This window comes from Pseudorca crassidens, chromosome 1 (assembly GCF_039906515.1).
Source record: "Pseudorca crassidens isolate mPseCra1 chromosome 1, mPseCra1.hap1, whole genome shotgun sequence".
Lineage (NCBI taxonomy): Eukaryota > Metazoa > Chordata > Mammalia > Artiodactyla > Delphinidae > Pseudorca > Pseudorca crassidens.
The window spans coordinates 87,931,544-87,947,878 of record NC_090296.1 but is presented as its reverse complement, the minus strand read 5'-3'; the positions used below and the strand labels follow the sequence as shown (position 1 = coordinate 87,947,878).

The 16,335-nt window shown below is 34.2% G+C and overlaps 1 protein-coding gene across 2 annotated transcripts in view; it reads right to left on the bottom strand.

The window, feature by feature from the left end:
• CTDSPL2 (CTD small phosphatase like 2) overlaps positions 1-16,335 on the bottom strand; it is a 71,305-nt gene that overhangs the window by 13,372 nt on the left and 41,598 nt on the right. For both annotated transcript variants that reach the window (XM_067745547.1, XM_067745543.1), the window contains exons 5-8: positions 15,194-15,406; positions 11,101-11,179; positions 10,691-10,802; positions 7,844-7,930 (exon numbers count right to left, since the gene is read on the bottom strand). In XM_067745547.1, the coding sequence (XP_067601648.1) occupies positions 7,844-7,930; positions 10,691-10,802; positions 11,101-11,179; positions 15,194-15,406 (491 nt within the window). The remainder of the gene's footprint in view (positions 1-7,843; positions 7,931-10,690; positions 10,803-11,100; positions 11,180-15,193; positions 15,407-16,335) is intronic.

Here is a 16,335-nt window from a genome sequence, read left to right as displayed (position 1 = left end):
CCTGGTCCGAGAAGATCACACATGCTGTGGAGCAACTAAGCCCGCGCGCCACAACTACTGAGCTTGTGCTCTAGAGCCCGTATGCCACAACTACTGAGCCCGCGTGCTACAGCTACTGAAGCCCGCGTGCCTAGAGCACATGCTCCGCAACAAGAGAAGCCACCACTATGAGAAGCCCATGCACCGCAACAAAGAGTAGCCCCCACTCGCTGCAACTAGAGAAAGCACGCGTGCAGCAACAAAGACACAACACAGCCAAAATAAATAAATAAAACAAAAAATTTATAATAAAAAAAGAAATAGAGACATAAGGCCAACAAGGTCTAACTCATTTGGATGGATATATTAAAGCAGAAATATATAGAAGTTAAGAAGCACTAAGCACTGTCCAGTAGGAAATAAGAACAATTTTAAGGTATGTATAATACAGTGAGACTACGATCACTTATTGTATTAGGTCAGAGATATACAAACATACAGATACACACATAGACATGCTTCCAAATGCTTCAAAATCTATTCCACAGATGCTCTTAACTCCATTTTTCTTCTCCTAACCTTCTCGTAACAAAGATTCCTGTCCCAAGCTGCCTACTTCCTATTTTCTACATTCTTCTACTACTTAGTACTTCAGAAACCATCCTTCTTCAAACCTGCAATTCTTCAAAATGATATAGTCTCTCAAATGTAAGACTAGGCCATACGTTTCATTTCAGGCTGATATACATATATTCCTCCAAATATACAGCAATTATTCTATCTACACAACACATAGTTTTAATCTATCACTAAACCAAATATATTTTGAAAAAGTCAGTTTTAAAATAATGCATAATACTATAATAATGAACAACTGTTATACAAAAATACCATACCCAAAACATGTCTTAAATAAGACTGCCTACTACCCAAAGATGTTCATGTTATGAAATGTTTATTATGTAAAATTTTTGTACATTTCATGCTCGTGACTCTATTTTGTAACTGGAAGTTTGTACTTCTTAATCTCCCTCACTTACTTCATTATATGTTCATGATGTAAACTTTTAAAACAAAATCTACTAGAATAATATCTGCAAAATAGTGATAATGGAACTAATCTTGTATAATATATCGTGGGCTGATTTTACCAAAACTTAAATTTTATATAGAAAAATGATAAATATATTATAGAAAAATAATATTACATTAACAGTACACTAACACTACTTGATTTGAACAATATCTGACAGTCAGCCTGTACTTTCTTTAGTACAAGAGGATGTCCTATAACTGTGCATGTAAGATGATCCTAACAGGCAATAAATGGTTAATGGAACTAGATTTAATAGTCATTAAAATAGCAAGCCAGTTATAAATTAATTACAAATATTTTCTGACAGTCTGCCTAAAGTCAAATTCATGTCTAAATATGCAATGTCAAGTTATATACACGAATTTCTGACTATTAGTTTACCAAACCATTATCTAAGTTATCTAGGTAACTTTATGAGCACAACCAAAAAAGGGGGGTAGGGGGAGAAAACATCCAAAAGATAAGCAATTTCAATTTGTGGGCAAAATTGAAAAAAAATTTCTTACATGTGGATCTTTTTAGGAAAAATATTTCTAAATGGTTTTAAGCACAGATAATATGACCCTAACATATTCAAAAAGAAGTATCTTTAATAGTTTTTCCATGAAATCCTTTGAACTTATTGCTACACTGTTGCAGGAAGGAAAACAAAAAGATAAATTTGGTGGTATTCACCTACTTAAGAGTAGGTACCTTTAAATAAAAAGATGATTGGTGGATGCTATCTATTTAATCAGCAGTAATAAGTTAAAACAGTAGAAAACTAACAACACTGAACAATGTGAAGAAGAGATGCTACAGGTATTAGCAGATACCACAGGTATACAAGGGGCTCTACCATTTTTTTTAACCCTTCTGCACACTTCTGTTTCTTTATCTATAAAATGCATATAATAACAGTACCTATATAGTGTTGTTTATTAAATAAGTTAATACATATAAAGCACCTAGAACAGTGCCAGCACACTGAGACTCCTAATAGCTATTATTACTATCCACTTTATTATTTAAAAGTAATCAGCCATAAGGAGAATAGCTGGAATGAGTAGGATTTTATGGGGGCAGAACTGGGCAACCTCAACTCAAAGAGAAAGCCATATCTATACTTTTAGAAGACGTAAAGTAAGTCAACTGATTACTTAACTATTTAACTTAGTTAACATTGTCTTAGCATCAATACCAGATCATAGAGACAAAACCCAAACCTTCTCCATAGAAAGAGGGTTGCTCAGATAGGCCTTGTGGAGGCCTCAACTTCATAACCCATTGGGTGATTTTACAAGTCACCTTTTGCTTCACACAGTTCCAATAAGAGGCTGCTGGGGATAGTATTTGTAGGTGGATCAATCTGAGGATGAATAGGTAAATACTAAAACATCAGAACCAATAAAAATAAAAACAAACAAAACCCCCAAACTAAAACCTTCTGCAAAACCTTATAGTGTATTAAATAGAAATAAATTTGAAAAGATATTTTCTTATGGAGTCCCAAAGGGATAAAGTGCTTAATGTATTCATACAGAAGGTATATTAAAAATTAGCAACGAAGCATACTTTTCAAGTCATGGCCATTTACATATATATATAATATATATACAATATACATATATAATTTTTGAATTTAAATATGTATGTACACATATTTGTGCATATATATAAAATATTAATGTGTTTATCTTAAAGTCAAGTTTACTCATTTTAAGAGCAAAAAAAAAAACCCCCACAAATGTTGCCTTTAAAAACAAATTCTAAATTTTGAAGCCTCCAATTTAATATGCTTAGTAATCAACTGTCACATCTCCTATATTTGCAAAATATTTTTAGTTACTGAACAAGAATTTTCTGTATTTTTAAATGAACTTCTTCTAATTTGAAGATACATTTATAAAGAATACAAACCATGATGAAAAAATTAGTGCCAATGACTAGCTATAAGGATGGAAAAATTACTTTAAAATTATTTAAAATATTGACTCACAATTAGTTATCAAAATATTCTTCCCTACCAGATATAAAATATTACTTTTATCCTCAATACTGTGTCGATGACCCCAGATGTTTTAAGGAACAAAATACATACTACTTTTTTTTTTTTTTTGCGGTACGCGGGCCTCTCACCGTTGTGGCCTCTCCCGCTGAGGAGCAGAGGCTCCGGACACGCAGGCTCAGCGGCCATGGCTCACGGGCCCAGCCGCTCCGCGGCACGTGGGATCCTCCCAGACCAGGGCACGAACCCCTGTCCCCTGCATCGGCAGGCGGACTCTCAACCACTGCGCCACCAGGGAAGCCCTACATTCTACTTTTGTACAATAAAATTATGCTTTATGAATGTCAAAACAAAATGCCTCTTATTTAGTATCAATTTAAGTCAGAGCTTGAGGGGAGGAAAAACTTCATTAGGTGTTTACTAACAAAACTCTTCATTTAAACGATTGCTTTTTTCTTCGTGAAGCAAAAATAATGCTGACTTTTCTTCCTAGACTGTGGAAAAGAGATAGATGCCACTGACCCTCTACTTCTATTTTTCTGTGGTATAAAATATTTGAGATCCTTATGAAAATTATCCTATGTTGTAAGTTTCCCAAGAAAACAAACTATAATAATGAGGAAGAGGCTGAGCTTTGCTAACATGGGGCTTCCCACCCACCTCTCCCCCCAACTTTTCCCATAAAGGCAACCTCTACTATTAAAACAAAGCATCCTTTAGCAAGTAGCTCCCTACAGGATCCTATCTCTCCTTGAGTGCTTACCACAATCTGATTTCTGGACAGCTGACCCAAAGTTTGTTGATTTTACTGATCTTCAGAAAGCCACTGACTGGCTAAAGTCTTATTGGTGAACAGAGTCAAAAATCAGATGCCCCTGCCATACTTTACAGAATGAGGAGTTGGACAACACAGTTACGTTTGGTTGCACTGTAGTGAAACATATGAGGCATCTTCTTTTTGTCTTCAATTAGCCACGTTTGGGCTGAGTAGCTCTATTACATCTTCAAAAAACTGAGCTCCAGTTCTTGATGGAGACAGAGGAAGGTCATTGAGGAGGTGGTTCAGCTCAAGAGCTAAGTGAAAAATCTGTCTTTTGATTCAGTCCTGCTTGTGGATAGAAGTCATCTTCTGGATGGAAGAGGGAGTGAGATGACCTAGAGTCTTGAATTGGTGGATCTGCAGGAACAGAAACTAAATACAGTGGAGACCTCTTAACTGAGTAACACCACGAGATGGATTTCCTGACAATGTGTCAATATAAGCTAAATATAAAAATTAAAACATGTGCATTGGAACTGATCACGCACTTGTTTTTCCAGATATCAAATGCATTTGTACCATTCTATGAATAAATACGTTTCCCAATATCTAACTGTAAAACAATTCATGGAAAAACTACCAATTAAGGGAGAGGAAAAGACCCATTCAAACAAAAATCCATATACTTTGCCTTTGTGAATGCCACACCCTCACTTTAAAAATCCAGTTCTTCTTTCAAATGACTTTTTCTCCATATACACAAACTACGATCTGTCTATCTGTATAGTGTCAGTGGTAACATATATCAAAATTTTAATTTGAGTTGGATCTTTTAGGTTTATCTCCTAGAGAAATGGAAATTCAAATACATTCAAGGTACTAATTGAGGCTTGAATAATCTACATCCTCATATATTCTAAGTCTTGCATTAACTAGGTTGAGTCCTACTTATCAATCAAAAGAAGAGTGTGTATCATGAAGTAAGGCAATCTTTAAACGTGAGTAGTGACCACCTTAAATTTCCCTCAAACTTTCATCTGAATAAACCTAAGAAAGCCCATAACCAGGTTACAGTGGACCTAATTTTAAATCTCTCTATATATTAACAAGAATTTTGATGAACATTTGATTACTTACTTCCACTTATAATTTGAATATGTAAATTTATTGCATATACTCTCATAATTATTAGACCAAGGGTCAGCAAACTATGGCCTTTGGGCCAAATCCAGATCATCACTTATTTCTGTAAATAAAGTTTTAATGGGACACAGTCATTGCTTATTCATTATGTATTGTTTAGGACTACTTTCATGCTACAATGGCAGAAAAAGTAGTTGTAACACAGACTGCAAAACCTAAAATATTAACAACTGGCCCTTTAAAGGAAAAAGTTTGCCAACCCCTGATACAGACCATTATCAAAAGATACGTAAGACAACTTATATTTTAAATTGTTTTGAAAGAAAGAGAGTAACAAATAGAATTAACATTAGATATGGTTCTACTATAACAAACTTACCATAAACAAAAAGCAAAAGTAACAAAAGTTCCAAGAGGAAATTTATCTAGCTTTGAATCAGATGAAGAATTTGATCCTATCTTAACATTACCATTTTATTTTTAAGAGTATATACATAAATGTTATGGAATTGACATATTCAAGAGTATATAAATGCCATGAAACTGTTCCCCCTTAAAAATGGTTAATTTTATGTTGTGAATTTCATCTCAACAAATTATTTTTTTAAGAGTATATACAGTATTTTACAGGTTTCTACCTTTAAGTGGGCCACATTATACTGTAGTGGTTAAACATGTAAGTTACATCTTACCTAATAATGTGGTTTCTCCAAAATCTCTTAGATCATCCCAGACCCTTGTGTATATTTCTTCTTTGCCAGTAGATGGAGACAACACCACTGAAAGTTTAAAAGACATCATTCCCTGTTTAAAGGGAGCTTGCTGGTCTGAAAACTGGGGGAACCCTAACCCAAGATTTCTTCAAAGTTATTTTTTAAAAAGCAGACAGAATGGCTATGCCAAAACTAGAAATCCAGTATTAACTATGGACATCCTCAAAACTTACTGAAAGGGAACTAAACTCTGTACATGATGTAGTAACTAAATCATTTTAAAATACAATCATCTCTATAATTTTTAAGATTCAAACTTCCTGCTCATTGCTCCTGATTTAGGTTAGCTCATTTAATTTTCCTGTTTCAGAAAGTATAACTCAGATATATAAGAAAAAGAATTCTTTGAATTCCACAGAGGTAGATGCAGTACATATGAAGTTTTTTTTATATTAGTCATATGCACTGCTAGGAGCCTTTTATTCAAAATAAGACAACTGTCTGGATCCACAGGAAACAGTAAGAATTTTATAAAGAAGAGAACTAAAGAAGAAATGGTGGAAGCAATAAGAAAAAAATTCAATTTTATGGTCACACTGAAAAGAAATACACTCATGAAAGGGAAATCAAACTCATCTACTCTCCAAGTTTCTTATTTCACTACTAAAAATTATGTAAACAGACCAAAACCATCTATCAGAAATAAATTTCAAATCTGGAAGCTTAAGAAATCACATCAAAATAATTATTTATAGTTTTCAGTAACAGTTTTCTTTTCCAAATTCAAAAGCCTGAAAGCCATTGTTTTTAAGGGCAATTTTGAACATAAAAACAAGGTTATCAAGCTAAAAAGAGAGAACATATTGCCATGCTATTTATATTTGCCACAAGACTCCTGTCCTTGAATTACACTAAACAAGAACAACCTATTTGGCAGAAAATGTCTTAAGAAAAAGATTTACCTTAAACAAATAATATACAGTTAAAAAGGAATTCAAAACCCTAAAATCCCTCATTTTTATGTATATTTCGCTCATCCTCTGATCTATATCAGAACTAAAATCAGTTTACATAAAAGGGAAATAAATATATTGATAGTATCCAGATATTACCATACCTACAGTACCTTTCTAGGTTAAACCAGAACTGACAATAACTGCTTAAATCCTCTTATGACTGATTACAAGATAACGTAGGTAAAGTAGATCCTGAACCACAAACTATTTAACTCTAAAATTTTATGATTTCCGAGCTATAATAACTATCATGTGCCAAGAAAACTATACACGTATTCTAACTGCCTATTAAGAGCACATAAACAACCATAAACACCTTTTCATTGTTCACATGGTAAATGTTCTGTGACTTTATTTAGTTAATCCTTGGGTTGGCTTCCACCTGACAAACAACAAAGTTTTTGACCCTTTCCCAATCCTTCAACAACTGGTTTATAAGAAGGTAATGCTAGTTCAATAACAACCTCCATGAACAGAAAGGCACGTCGTAGTTTTTGAAGTGTATTCACATATATTAATTCAAATTATATAATAGGAAAATCTGAAACATAAAGTAAAACCTATGGTCAACACACATAATCTGCAGTGAAATGTAAATGGTATTTGTATTTTGCACTGTTACCTGTCCATCGACACAGAGGAGGAAGAAATACTTATACTCTAATTTTTTAAGTAAAGCAGTAACTAGAAGAGTGTCCTGGAATTCTGTGATTAAAATAAAGTAGATCTACTACACTGCAACCTACACACCATACACTACAAAAGGCAATAAAAATGACCAACAAGGAATAAGGTTTCTTCCTATTAATTGGGTTTTGGAAAAACAACAACAACGCCAAGTGTTAACCTGGCAAGCTCTCGGGGACCTAAGATGTCAGTGTTCCTGCCTCCACCTGCTGGCAAACAGGTTATGAAACTAGCAGAGAGCAATGGGTAAAAAAAGTTCACATTTTTTTGGTAACATTTATGTTGTTTTATGTAGTTATTTATTTAGCATGATGCTACTTTGTGTTACTAAATCATTAAAATACAGATGAAATCCATTAGGAATAAACACATTAAATTTCACCAAAAAAAAAAAATTTACAGAAGATTTCTTGGTTCAAAATATCTAACAGGCCAAAACTCAAGTTAAAAAGTTTTAATTACCTGATAAATGACATCTTGGAAAAGGACTGGAAAAGTAAGTGCTGCATCTTCTAGCTCATTTAAACTACAGTGTACTAGTGTTTCATCCTTAAAATAAAAAGGACATATTGAATGAACCAAGATATTACGACATTTCAATTGATAATTTTATGTATTCATGCTCACCAAAAACATTTATTAAAGCACCCATTCATACATGGAATTTTATATTTATAATACATTATTGTGTGTGGCATAGCAATCTGGGATAGAATTTTCTAAGTCACTTGTTCTCACGTGTGGCTGCTAGAACAGCAAGCAGCATCAGCATCATCTGGGAACTACTAGTTAGAAATGCAAAACCTCCAGCTCCATTTCTTATCATTCAAACTCAGCAAGGAGTAGAGAGGAACTCAGCAATCTATGTTTCAATAAGCCTTTTAGGTGATTAGGATGCATACGCATGTTTGGCAACCACTGTTCTGAGTCCTGCAGTTGCCAACTTTCTGTTAAGTAAACCACATATAAACTTTCTTAATTTTTTTTTTTACAATTTGCCAATGGAAGTTTAGTATCTAACTATTAAAAATATATATCTTCTATTTATATATAGCTCCTTATTCTTAAACCTTTTATAAAGAATTTTATTTTAGAAAATGGATATTTCAGTATCTGTTGAACATGTTTCATAGACATAAACATTGTTTAACTAAATTAGCAGTCAATCAAGACTTCTTTCTCATCTTTGATTACCAAGCCCTGTTTTCTCATGAGGAAAAGAAGGTAAGGATCATTCAACGTAAGGTATGTGCAAATATGTATATTTCTCAAATCCTGAAGGATAAAAAAAAAAAAAGGCTTCCATTTGTAGAAAGTGACAACACTTAAAAAAATAAAGCTGCTAGTAACTACCCCCCAAATTTTTCAATGTGTTTAAGATGAATTAAAATGAAACACAAATGCTCATACCTTGTGATTCCACATCTTATTAGCTGGAGTGTTTCTTTTAACCTAAAGTTAAACTGTGAGGAGGCAAAGAGCAAAAAACACTCTAGATATGCCTCATTTTCTTTTTCTTTTTTTAACACCTTATTGTAGTATAATTGCTTTACAATGTTGTGTTAGTTTCTGCAGTATAACAAAGTGAATCAGCTATATGTATACATATATCCCCATATCCCCTCCCTCTTGAGCCTCCCTATCCCACCCCTCTAGGTGGTCACAAAGCACCGAGCTGATCTCCCTGTGTTATGCAGCTGCTTCCCACTAGCTATCTGTTTTACATTTGGTAGTGTATACATGTCAAAGCTCACTTTGTCCCAGCTTCCCCACCCCGCCATGTCCTCAAGTCCATTCTCTACGTCTGCATCTTTATATCTGTCCTGCCACTAGGTTCATCAGAACCATTTTTTTTTTCGATTCCATATACATGTGTTAGCGTATGGTATTTTTTTTTCTCTTTCTGACTTACTTCACTCTGTATGACAGACTCTAGGTCCACCCACATTTTCTTTTAATAGCATATCAGAGTACACAATTCAAGGTATTCCCTTAGTATCTTTAAAAAAGGTATTCTCTTTCTTATAATTGAATCATAGCTAATTCTACTTTCTTCATCTACAGCCTATCTAAATTTTGATCATTCTTCTTTACCCAATTCTGTAAAATTACTCATTTATGCTCACCAATTCTTATCTTTCCCTCTCTATTTACCTCCACATTGGATTAAAAATTATATGGCCAAACTTGCTATCATGACATCAACTGCTAACATAAAAATCTAGCAAAATCTTTTTCAGTTTCTGTATATCAAATCTAAACTACTCATAATCAGTTTCAAAATTTCTCTTTTTTTGCCTACTTATCCTCTAATAAACACCTTAAATACTTAGGCCTTCTGGATGCCTATTTTATTTATATCTCTTTGGCTAGGCAAAGGCTAAGGTGCTCAACTCTCAAAACAACTATATATGCTAGTTAAGATTTTAAAAATATGCTTTTCCTTAAGATAAAAAAATTTTTTTTAATAAGAACTAAACCACATTTCCAACTATAGGTTACTAGTAACAAAGGCTTTTAAATAGTAAAATGTTTCCCAGTATTATATAATAGATACATATTTTTGCTAATATCAAGAAATTGCCGGCAGATGGTAAATAATGGTGACCATATATTAAATTTGGTTAGGAAAAGATAAGAGATATTCAGTTTTCAAAGCTCTTCTGGTACCCTAAAAAAATATAAATTTTAAAATTCACACCAAGAGAGCATATTAAAGGTTTTATTAGTCAGCATTAAGAAGTCATGCTTTTGAGAGTCTATTAATAAAGTTATTAGTATTAGATAATACTAATACTTAGTATTAAGTATTACATAGATTGCCCCTCCCCCCAAAAAAGGAACAAGAAAAGGAGTATAGTCTTGCATGAGGTTAACTCATTAAGACCTAGGTCCTTCAGGGGAACATGACTGGGACTCCCCCACCCCCCAAAAAGGTTGAAATCTAGCCATGAAATTAGAATTTATTGGGAGATTAAAAAACAAAACAAAGGGTATAGGAGTATGGGGGCAATAATTAATTTAATTTAAATAGAAAAATAGTGAAATAGCGGGGGTTGTTGGGGGAGAAAAAGAAAAAGAAAGCCTAATTTATTTTCAAAGGGTACTGGAAACCAACAAATTGGGGAGGCCCTGGCATTAGACTGTGCTTAAAATAAAAACATTTCAGAACACCTAAGACATGTTTTTATAGTAAATGTATGTGTAAGGCTATTCATTCACTTGTATTCTTTTAGGTATTTTGGGCTAGTATTTTTAAAAAGAATTTAAAGCCTTTATTTTCCCTAACTCTACAGATAATATACTTACCAAGTCTAAAACTAGGGAGAATTCTGGTGTGCTTCTTGTCTTCAGTGGAAGGGCAGGTTTCCTATTTAGTTGTTCTTCTGTCAGTGGTGGAACATGTTTGATGAAATAATAGCTATAAATCAAATTTTAAGAAAATTTCAACATTTCTACTTTTTTGTAAATATAAAACATATTACTAAATTCAGCCCATCTTTAAGTTTTTAATTAAATAATGCATATTTAAACCTAGTAAACCAAACTTATAAAACACATAAGTAAAACTGAAAATATACAAATTAGTATTTCAGTAACTCAGCAAAGTATTAATACCTACAGGTCAAATGCTCTTTGCAATATACCATTTAGCCACCCCTCTACACATGTACTTTCATTCCTTTCAAAGAGAGAAAGGAAAAAAAAAAAAAACTCACGGGTCAAATACTTCCCAGTCTTCTTCATAGGTGGCCTCTGCGTGGGCTGATGAATAACCACTATCTGGAGTTACTGGTGCTATTTAACAAAGTGAAAAACAAAATGTTGCTTTTACTCACTTAATGCTTCCATGAAGTATACATTTTTACTGCTTTTATTAAGATCTTCCTGAAGCCCTGTGTATTTTAGGTTAAAGATAAGACAGAAATAATTTGTAAACAGTATTTAAAAGTAAATTTATAAACACATAGATCTAACTCTGGATCCAAAGGAAAAATTTACCATTACATACAAAGTGGCAAGTTATATCGTGGCTAGCAAAATTTAAATCCCTAACAGCTAAGAGAAAATTTACTACTTACATTATTTCCTACTATTTACTACTTACACTGTGGAGTGTATTATTAGGAAAATACACTCCACAAAATTTCCATTTCTAACTGGATGATGTTTGTATGTATAACCATAAAAATTTCATGGTGCTCATAGCAGTAATACTTCACAAAGTGCACAGTACATACAGGCAGTCAATATATGTGTGCTGACAACAGATCCCGAAGGTAGTTTTAAACCTAAGATCCATGAACAGGCTTTAAGAGGTCTACAAACCCCTAGACTTATGAAAAAATGTTTTATGTACATTTTTACAGGATTCTCAAGGTTGTCTATGATCTTAGAAGTTAAGAAATTATGCTGTATATAGAAATCAGTGCTTTAGAAGACCCATTATTTTACTTCTCATTTACAAGCAACTTAAAAATAATCAAGAAACAATTCTGTATTCCACGACACATAGTCCATTCTAAGTTTGAATTAAAATTTGATCAATTGATAAAGCTTTAGAAATTATGTTAGGAATTTTCTAAGACAATATTTACAACTTAAATTCACTGAGACAATGTTAACTTACAAGCTAAACAGGTAATGTCTTGGAGATGAAAGTTTAAGGTGGATGCTAGAGACTGAATGTTTGTGTTGCCCCAAAATTCATATATTGAAACCTAATCCCCAATGTGATCGTGTCTGGAGATGGAGTCTTTGGGAGGTCATGAGGTCATTAGGTCATGAGGGTGGAGCCCTCATAAATGAGATTAATGCTCTTTAAAAAAGACCCCCAAAGAGCTTGCAGAGCTTCTGGCATAAGAGGACACAGTAAGAAGACAGCTATCTATGAACCAGAGAGCAGATCTTCACCAGACACTGAATCTGTTGGGGCTTTGATCTCAGATTTCCTAGACTCCTGAACTATGAAAAATAAATTTCTATTGTTTATATGTCACCTAGTCTAATGGTAGTTTTTTACAGTAGCCTGAAAGGACTAAGACAGTGGGCCTCAATAAAAATTGCTGTACTCTATCTATAGGAATGGAATACTGGTGGATAGTAGTCTTTCAGGATAAAAACTTATGTTTTTTGCTATTACCATGTATTAATACCTTCTGAGACAGAGCCAATACAGTGTGTATGTTCAATAAATGACAACAGATGTAAAGCAGAATTTTTGTTCATTTCTAACAACTTTATGCCAGTAACGGTTCATTAGCACAAGGGGACAAATGGAAAAATATATCTTCCTACCACTTTACTATTTCAAATTCCTATTAATCTCAGAGAAAGGGGGACAGGAAGTAATTAGTATTCGAGCACCTCCATGCTAAGCATTTTTCATATTTCATCTCATTTAGCCTTCAAAGCTCTAAATTATTATTGCCATTTTAAAGCTAAGAAAACTGTCTCAGAGAGCTTAAATAAGTTATCTAAAGTCACACAGATAAGTAAATGGTAGAGCCAGCCTCCTTCCTTCTTGTTCTCTCTGGCTACGTTCTTGAAGTTGGGGAAAAGTACCACTTTTGTCACTCATACTCATATTTGAAGATCAGCAAAACTTTTACTTCTTCCTTTCATGATCCTCCCAGAGTAACTGCAATGTGCCACCTCAATATTTTGCTCATTTATTTGTAACAACACTCACCACACTGTACAGTAATTTTTGTGTATACTTGGCTCATCAATTAGATCATATACTCTTCAGGGTCAATAAGCACATCTTAGTCATCTTTATAAATAGTGCCCATCACAAAAAGTACGTGTTCAATTAAATGTTAGAAAAACGAATGAATGAGACAAATGGAGTAAATCTTACTATTCCCCTCTAGAAACTAAAGTTATAGAAATCCCTTCCCGGGAGGCACAGCTGTCAGAAAAAAACGAGTACAAAGGTTTATATAGAAGCACAAAAACAGAAAAAACATCAAAGAAGTCAAAAGCCCTGGCTTCGGGGCTTCCCTGGTGGCGCAGTGGTTGAGAGTCCACCTGCCGATGCAGGGGACACGGGTTCGTACCCCAGTCCGGGAAGATCCCACATGCCGCAGAGCGGCTGGGCCCGTGAGCCATGGCCGCTGAGCCTGCACGTCTGAAGTCTGTGCTATACCTTATCATTCACTAGCTTGTAACAACAGGCAAAGTAATCAGCATTAGATTTGCTTGTTAGGTTCAGTATTATTCTTAAATTATAACATTATAATTAAACATTATCAATATTAACATTTTATTTGTTATTGATTGATTGAGTGCCGCACCACATGGCTTGGGGGATTTTATTGGGTTGGCCAAAACGTTTGTTAGGGTTTTTCCCTCAAGATCTTACAGAAAAACCCAAACTTTCTGGCCAACCCAGCAGTTCCCCAACCAGGGACTGAACCCGGGCCCTCGGCAGTGAGAGCACAGAGTCCTAACCACTGGATGGCCAGGGAATTCCTTATTTGACAAATTTAAAATAAACCTTGGACTTTCCTGGTGGCACAGTGGTTAAGAATCTGCCTGCCAATGCAGGCGACATGGGTTCGAGACCTGGTCTGGGAAGATCCCACATGCCTCGGAGTAACTAAGCCCAGCACCACAACTACTGAGCCCACGTGACACAACTGCTGAAGCCCACGTGCTCTAGAGCCCACGCGCCGCAACTACTGAAGCCTGCACACTCTAGGGCCCGTGCTCCGCAACAAGAGAAGCCACCGCGATGAGAAGCCTGCGCACCGCAACGAAGAGTAGCCCCCACTCACTGCAACTAGAGAAAGCCCGCGCACAGCAACGAAGACCCAATACAGCCAAAAATAAATAAAATTTAAAAAATAAATAAAATAAACCTTAACTCTATTATGTTGCTTTTCTCTTCATACTGATACAGGGTTGCACTGTATATAAGTTTCATAGTTGTATGCATTTTTTCTTTAAATGTTATCCTGCTGTTTCAATGATTTTTTTTCAAGTTTCCCCTTTATATCAGAGAGATCATCATTTTGCTTCCTTTGCCAAACTTATTTCTCAACCAATATATATGTACTAGGCTCTCTCAAATATCTGGCACCACAAGGAAAAACAAACAAATCTAAAATAAAAGTCTAAGATCTTCTCCTTCTGGGAAAAGATGTCCATCCTCAGTTTTATTTCTGCTTTTAATCATAATGGAATACAATTTCATCTTTTAGCCTTATATGTCTATCTACCACCTCAGAAGTGGTCTATCTACCACCTCTATCTAACCCTCAGAAGTAACAAATGCTGACCTCACATGTTTCTACATTTCCATAACAACTGGCTCAGGGACCTAACAATTATGTTAGGGCTTTAAAAGCATCCAGGATTAGGCTGCAAAGTTTGTGTATAGGAGAGACCCAAGAACAGAAGCTTCTTCTTTGGGAATGTCATCTGTATATGAAACAAATCTGAAGGTATGAGACTACCTCTATGTAGGGACTTCAGACATTAAGGATCTAAGACTCGTGCAATTATAATAAATATGTTCATAAATGTAAGCATATTATTTTGTTAGCTGTGTTAAATTTCTCTAAGTGGTAAGACCGGTACACATAATTAAACTGTAAAGTGACTAATATGCAGTAAAATAACCTTAAAAAAATTCAATTTCAAAATGACTGGATTTGGGGGGAAAAGTTTTATTTCCAGTTTTAATTTTATTAACTTCAAGGAAGAAAAACTTATGCATTTAATCTGCCTATTTAAGAAAAAATACAGTAGTATTTTTACAAACTATTCATGAAAATGTATAAGAAAAAAAGGAATCTTATTTACCTGTAAGGGGTGGGATATCACGATTAACTGTTTCTTCTGCTTCTTCTAAACCATTTATTGATGATCTCACTTGAACTGCTTGATTTGAGTAAGCTGCTCCATTAGTTGATGTAGTAGTACTGGTAGTGATTTCATCCACCTGTTCCATATCAAGCTGTTTTACTATCTCTTCAGCTTCCACAGCCTGTCCTGGGGAATCAGATCCTGATGTTCCTGAAATCATGATTAATTGTACATTAATCGTCACTTAAAAGCTCATAGTGGGTGGGGAAAGATGGGAACAAACTTAAAACAAGTAATAAATAAGCCTTAGAGATCTAATGCACAGTATAGTGAATACAGACAACATTGTATTATAATCATCAAACCTGCTAAGAGACTAGTACTTAATTACTCCAACCACTAAAAAGAAAGAATAATTATATAACATGATAGAGAGCATATGCTAATTATCACTACGATGATGATCAAATTACAATATATAAATTATCAAATCAACATGTTGTACACTTTAAATTTATACAATGTTATATGTCAAATATATTCAATAAAAATTCATAAATATTTAGAAAAACTAAATGGAACAGAAACAAAGCTGAGGATACCATTATTTAGTGACTCTTTACTAGACATTTCAAAAATAAGGAATAAGACTATTATAAGCTAGAGTAATATTTGTGAGCAAAGTTTTTCTTAAGAGCGTTCAAATAGCTTAGAAACACCCATTTATAGTCAAACAAGTCAATTTAGAACTTTAAAAATTTTAAATGAGATATAATTAACATAACATTGTGTAAGTTACAGGTGTACGTATTGATTTAATACTTTATATACTGCAATATGATTACCAACTGAGCGTTAACTAACACCTCTATCCTGCCACATAATTATTTCTTTTTTGTGGTGAGAACATTTAAGATCCTTAGGAGATCCAGAATTCCTCTTAGGAACTCTGAAGTATATACAGTTGACCCTTGAACAACATAGGGGTTAGGGGCACTGACCCCCATGCAGTCAGAAAACTGAGAATAACTTTACAGTCAGCCCTCCATATCCACAGTTCCACATCCTCAGATTCAACCAACCACAGATTGTATACTATAGTATTTATTGAAAAAAATCCTTGTATTAAGTTGACCTGT